We start from the raw sequence: 6,347 nt of genomic DNA, 5'->3' as shown, positions 1-6,347 counted from the left end.
CTCGCCGAGTAGGGTCGTGGATTATCTTCCGGGTTCGCGTTTGGACTTGGCGAGTCCATGAGTGGACTCGACCTGTCCACACTGTATAATGAAACCCTAATCCTCCGTGGTTGGAGCTTATTTAAGGGCACTCTTAGCCTTCCATTGCGGCTACTAGTCCCTTGAGAGCACCCTTAGTGAACTAGAACGTTTGGGAGGAAGGAGAAGCCATATTTGATCTTTCTATCTTTGGTTTAGCAAGAAGAAGGTGATCAAGAGCAAGAGGAGACTGAAGGAGGTGTGATTCTAGTGATTTCAGAGTCCAGAGACTTTAACTTGAGGTATTTATTCGGACTTTCTTCAGTTTTGGTATTGATTCTTAGAGTTAGGGTTTTCTAACCTCTTTTGAGGATGATTATGTTGAGCAATTGGTCCCTTATCGAATTTATGCTTTGAATCTGGACTCAATGAGGTCCAGAGACCTTAACCCTTGGAGCTTTATGAGTTATCTTGGGAGTTATGAGCTTAGGATGCCATTTTTAGGGCTAAATCACCAAATGATACCATCTAGATGATATATGAGTGTCAAGGTCTGGACTTTACGTGATTATTATGCTTGGGAAGGACGGATCTATGGATTAGAGGAACAGATCTGACCTCAGGAGGTCAAAGGAGTTTGTGCATGGCATGTACTCGCCGAGTTGTTCTTGAGACGCGGTGAGTTAAGTCGAGGTAGCCCTGCAATTCTTATCTGGGGACTCGTCGAGTAAAGGGAGGGACTCGACGTGTTAAATGGTACTAAAGAGTTAAGTGGACACAGGTGGACTCGCCGAGTTGCCCAAGTGCACTCGCCGAGTCGGGTCAAAGTTTGACCATTGACTTTGGTTGACTTTTAGGGTTTGGTCAACAATGAGGGGCTTTGAGCCAAAGGAGGGGTAAAATGGTCTTTTACCCTTCCGAGGGTGCTTAGAGAGAGTAGAGTCTAGCTCTGAGAGTTATATTTATGAGAGTATTACTTTATGTGTTTAGGTGGAGGCTAGATCGTATTCCTACCGAGTCAGTGATTTACCGGGACATCTGAGGTGAGTCTTCTCACTATACTTTAGCTGGAGTGGTAATTAGAGTTATGTGCCAGAGTTATCGTATGCTATTATGTGATGTATTATACTGCATTGTTCTATGTGGTGTATATCATGTGTATATCAGAGTATATCAGAGTTAGACCAAAAGGTTCACAAAGTTAGGACCAGAGGGTCCACAGAATTATAGCCTTGAGTGGCTAGTATGTGTTATGTATGGTATTTTGGGGAACTCAGTAAGCTTTACGCTTAAAGTGTTATGTGTTATGTGTTTCAAGTACCAGTGATGATCGCGGGAAGGCGCCGGCATGACTCGTACACACGCATGGATTTTTATGTAGTTGATCTTGGGAAATATTTTTGTGAATCAAAGTATTGATACAATGGGATTTTGATTTTAAATGTGTTGGATAAAAATGTGTTTAAAAATGTGAAAATTTGTTTCATATTTTATGGTGTTACAATCTAAGCTATAACCAAATGTACGTAATAAAGCACCAGTGTCATGTCTAGTGAATGTAGTTCTGGTGATAGTTGGTCCAAGGTGGAAAGGTCATGAGTGCACCAGCGAGTGCACCGCCAAGGTTGGTCTTAGGACGAAAGTAGTTGCAAAATATGGTAATAGATGCATTGAAAGGAAACCTATTGTTTTAGAATGATATGTTAGGGTGTGTAGTGTTATGTTTAACCATGTGAGTATTTTTTTTACATGAGCTCATCTTTTGATGTTATACCTGTAGGAGCATCTTTTTTTAGTTGGCTCATCTTTTGATGTTTAACTATGGTTGGATAGACTATGTTAGTGGAACCTATTTTTTGTAGCATCTTTTGATATTTTACTGTGTTTGGATCATCATTTTATGTAATATCCCTGTCATGGTAATTTCAATTTAATATCTACTTGTTTAATGTATTTATTTTTTGAAGGGCAATGGTTGTAGTGCTAATGCTAGAATAATAATAATATCTTTAATCACAATGGACTTATATCAAAGTTAAGTACATTGCTATTAAGTTTAATAATAATCATGTCTAACAAAAGTGTATCATAATTTCCATTCATTACTAAACTAAATGACATCCAAAGTTCAACATCTTCGTTTCAGAATACATTGACATTAAGTACATTTCCATTAGTTGTAGCGCTAGTTTCTATCAAACATAAGAAATTTACATCCAACTTCAACATGTTCAAAATACAATCTTAACAATGTACACCATAAACAAGACAATCATCATAACCTTATGATTCTTTAGCTTTTTTACATTTTATATTGCTTCTTCTTCATTTCAACATAATCATGTTTAAGCTCGAACAACTCTTTCTTAATTGCTTCAATATGATTGACAGGATCTTCATCATATACCCATTCGTAAAATTTGCAATTTTTTGAATTCTTGACACACACACACACACACACGTAAGGACAAGTTAGAAACACTATAGATTTTAATGTTACACTAACAATTGATAATAGTCAAAAGCATAGAAAAAGTCAAAAATTAGAAATCACCATTGAATTAGGGCACATCCTAAACTATTTTCCAAGGTTCTCTAGTGTTCTGAAGGTTCGAATCCAAGTTGGGAGCTCATAACCACAAAGAATATCATTTGATTTTATACACGGAGAAGACTTAGACATGCTAGAAGAAGTTGATATTTTGATCTTGGTGATGCAGTAGCTTCAATGCAATCTAGGGAAATTTTGGCTGCCTCAACTGTCATTTATGGATCTATGTATTCAAAATGCCAAGTATGATGCCAACTGGTTAGTGAGTATGCCACGTTTGAGTCCAAGTTAGTAAAATACATTAAAACCGGTTATATGGACCTTTTTTTGACAATTAAAACAAGTTAAATGGTCATTTTTTAACCAAAAAAACTATATTGACCATTTGTATACACGATATAAATTGTGCTACCCTCTCAAGTCATTGTACCTATTAACAAAGAATTAGGTAAGCGCTAGAGGACTGAATACAACATATTTACATAGGGACAATAGAACCAAGTAGATTACAATTACAGTCTAACCGATAAGTTGAAAGTTGACTACCTCTCTTTTAGATCCATAAAAAAAGAAAATATTAAATTCCTTCAATATGAGATAGCATGTACTTTGAGGCTCCCTTGAAATGTAGCTCGTCCATTGCATTCCCAATGCATGAAACCGTATCTTGGCTACTTTTTTTAGAGATGCTAGAATTGATGATAATAATTGGCTCAAATCATTAGATTGGTCAAGCATCACTTTCCACTAACTGTTTATCAAATCTTGAACCCAACCAGAAAAGGGGATGACAGAAACATGTGATATTCCAATTCTTCCTCAGTTACAAACATGCTACTCAAAATGTACGTTCATGCCTCGTTGCATCAAGTTTAGTTGAATGGAGATCTTTTGGATGCGAAGTAGCCAAGTGAATATGTTAAGTTTTAGCAAAACCTTATTATTCCATCAATCACCTCCTTCATAATATAATGAAGGTTGCATATATATATATATATATATATATATATATATATATATATATATATATATATATATGTTAGAAATTATGTAACACCCCATTTTCATCTTACAGAATAATCTAGTATAAACTTCTATTTAAAAAAGGGAAAATTGCAATAAAGTCCCTATGTATTGCCCGTATAATCGATTTAGTCCTTATATATATATATATATATATATATATATATATATATATATATATATATATATATATATATTTTTTGCAATTTAGTCCTAAATACCAACGTAATCAAAACGGGATATTTAATAGGTTAGCCGCTTTCCCACCGGTATTATGCGCATGTGGCACCTTACGTGTACAAGTGAGTTTTACCCTTCCATTTCCACTGCATTCGACATCTGGTAAATCGATTGAGAGAAAAAGTTTGGGTTTTTACAGAGTGATACATGAAGGAAGTAGGGTTTTACTGAGAGAAACGAAGGTAAAACCCAATGGCTATCAAATCAGTGGAAGTTCACCATGAGTCATCTGAAGAATACGACTTTGAAGAATACGAAGATGATGAGGAGGTGCTCGATACTGAGCACGTAGATGTGGAAATGAAAGAAGATGATTTCAAGACACAGGGTAAAGAGAGATGCAAGGATGATTTCCTTAACTTCAGTTCTGATTATGAAGATAATGAAGTCGATGAAGACAATGACTTAGTTGATGAAGATTAAGAGGGGTTTGGTTCATAAGAGGAAATTAATGACACACCAGGGGCTAATGATCTTGATTTGGGAGATGTGGTTGGTGCAGGCTTCCCCATTCACGACCCATCAATTAAGTGGAATATGATGAAGCCCCTTCTTGGTGAAAGGTATGAATCACCACATCAGTTGCAACAATGTCTCACTAATTATGCTATTAAGTCAGGGTATAACATTAAATTTGCGAAGTGTGACACTATGAGATTAATTGCCAAATGTGGTTCTAAGATGAAGTCTCAACCCTACCCAATTAGAGTTCATGCTTCCTGGATGACTCAAGAAAGGTCTTTTCAGATTAAAACCTTAGTCGATGAGCACAAATGTGTTAGAAATTTCAATATTTCAAATTTACTGAGTCCCAGATGGCTAGCAAGACACTTTTTGAAGGAGTTGATAATGAAACCTAACTTGAAGTGTAAGGAGATGCAATCGATAATTAGGACCAAATTTCATTATGGTGTGTCTTGGTCTAAGGCTTACAAAACAAGGTGTAGAGCAATGACCATTATAGATGGTAAACTCACAGAACATTATGCTAGGGTGTGGGACTATTGTCATGAGTTACTAAGGTCAAATCCTGGTAGCACTGTCCATGTTGGTGTCACTATAAATTCAGATCATACAACATACTTTCACAGGATGTATTTGTGTTTTAAAGCAATCAAGGAAGGTTGGAAAATAGGGTGTCATAGGGTAATTGGCCTAGATGGATCTTTCTTGAAAGGGACACGTAAAGGAGAATTACTCACAGCAATAGGGAGGGATGGAAACAACCAAGTTTATCCAATTGCTTGGGCAGTTGTTGACATTGAAAAAAAAGCTAATTGGAAATGGTTTCTGGAACTCCTCACAGAGGATCTTAATCTGCTAGATGGAGGAGGGTTTACTGTAATTTCTGATCAACATAAGGTTTGTAATTTCTTAGCATATTTATGATTTTTCCTTAACATCATATTATATGTTTATGTATTCATTAAATTGTAGGGATTGCTTGAAGCAACCAAGGAAGTCCTACCAAATGTGGAGCATAGACAATGTGCAAGACACATATATGCTACCTTTAGGAAGACCTATTCTGGAGTGGAGTTCAAGAATATGTTCTGGGCAACTTCCTTATCAACTGTAGAGAGTGAATTTCTAAGGAAAATAGATGATATAAAAGAGGTTAATCCAAATGCTTATGAACATTTGACTGCAAGAGATCCTCACACATGGTGTAGGGTATTTTTTAGGACTGATATAGCATGTGAGGTAGTTGAAAATGACATTGAAGAGTGCTTCAACGCCATCATATTGGATGCTAGAAAGAAACCCCTTCTAGAAATGTTTGAAGAAATTAGGTTGTACATGATGGATAGGTTCTACCATATGTTACAAAAGGCATAAAAAGTGGGAATCAGTGGTTTGTCCAGTTGCTATCAAGAAAATGAACAGGCTTGGAGAGGATTTGAGGTTTGTCTTAGCATTTTTATTGTTCCTTGTTATCATTATTTTAATTTCATTGTTATGATTTCATTTAGTAATGCCATTGTAGGAATTTGAATGTGAATCCAAGTGGACCATCTATTTTTGAAGCCAGGAATGGATTAGAAGGGTACGTGATTAACTTACAAAGTAAAGTGTGTAGCTGTAGGCTTTGGGATATCTCAGGAATTCCATGTGTACATGCACAATGTGCAATATTATTCACTGGACAAGATCATGTTCAATTCATAAGTGAGTGGTTTAATGTGGATAGGTTCAAGGCCATATATGCAAACAATATACTGCCTGTGAATGGTAGAAATTTATGGCCTAGAACATCATACATAAAGCCTTTACCCCCGTTTAGCTAGAAGAATGCCAGGGAGACCAACTCTGAAAAGAAATAGGCATGTCACTGAATCTCAAGACAAATAATCCCAAAATAAGATGAAGGTTACTGGAATAGGAATGACAGTCCAATGCAAAAATTATCTTCAAAGGGGTCATAACAAGGCATCCTGTAAGAATCCCATGGTCACACCTAAACCCCAACCCAAGAAAAAAATGGGTAGACCAAGATTGGATCCTAATATCAGTC

At 36.3% G+C, this 6,347-nt stretch overlaps 1 protein-coding gene across 1 annotated transcript; it reads left to right on the top strand.

The window, feature by feature from the left end:
* Positions 1–4,783: 4,783 nt before the first annotated feature.
* Positions 4,784–6,120, top strand: LOC145002465 (uncharacterized). Its single transcript, XM_078961732.1, has 5 exons — positions 4,784–5,194; positions 5,270–5,610; positions 5,666–5,737; positions 5,820–5,879; positions 6,024–6,120. The coding sequence occupies exons 1-5, from the start codon at positions 4,784–4,786 to the stop codon at positions 6,118–6,120; spliced, it is 981 nt and encodes a 326-aa protein (XP_078817858.1).
* The last annotated feature ends 227 nt before the right edge of the window (positions 6,121–6,347 follow it).

Source organism: Lactuca saligna, chromosome 6, assembly GCF_052625555.1.
Source record: "Lactuca saligna cultivar CGN05327 chromosome 6, ASM5262555v1, whole genome shotgun sequence".
NCBI classification, from domain to species: Eukaryota; Viridiplantae; Streptophyta; class Magnoliopsida; order Asterales; family Asteraceae; genus Lactuca; species Lactuca saligna.
This window is presented reverse-complemented; position numbering and strand designations above follow the sequence as displayed.

Excerpts from the sequence above, each read along its gene's own strand:
- LOC145002465 (XM_078961732.1), top strand. The coding sequence starts at position 4,784 with ATGACCATTATAGATGGTAAACTCACAGAACATTATGCTAGGGTGTGG. Across the intron at positions 5,195-5,269 it reads TAATTTCTGATCAACATAAG|GGATTGCTTGAAGCAACCAA; the intron begins GTTTGTAATTTC and ends ATTAAATTGTAG. Across the intron at positions 5,611-5,665 it reads AAGAAACCCCTTCTAGAAAT|GCATAAAAAGTGGGAATCAG; the intron begins GTTTGAAGAAAT and ends ATGTTACAAAAG.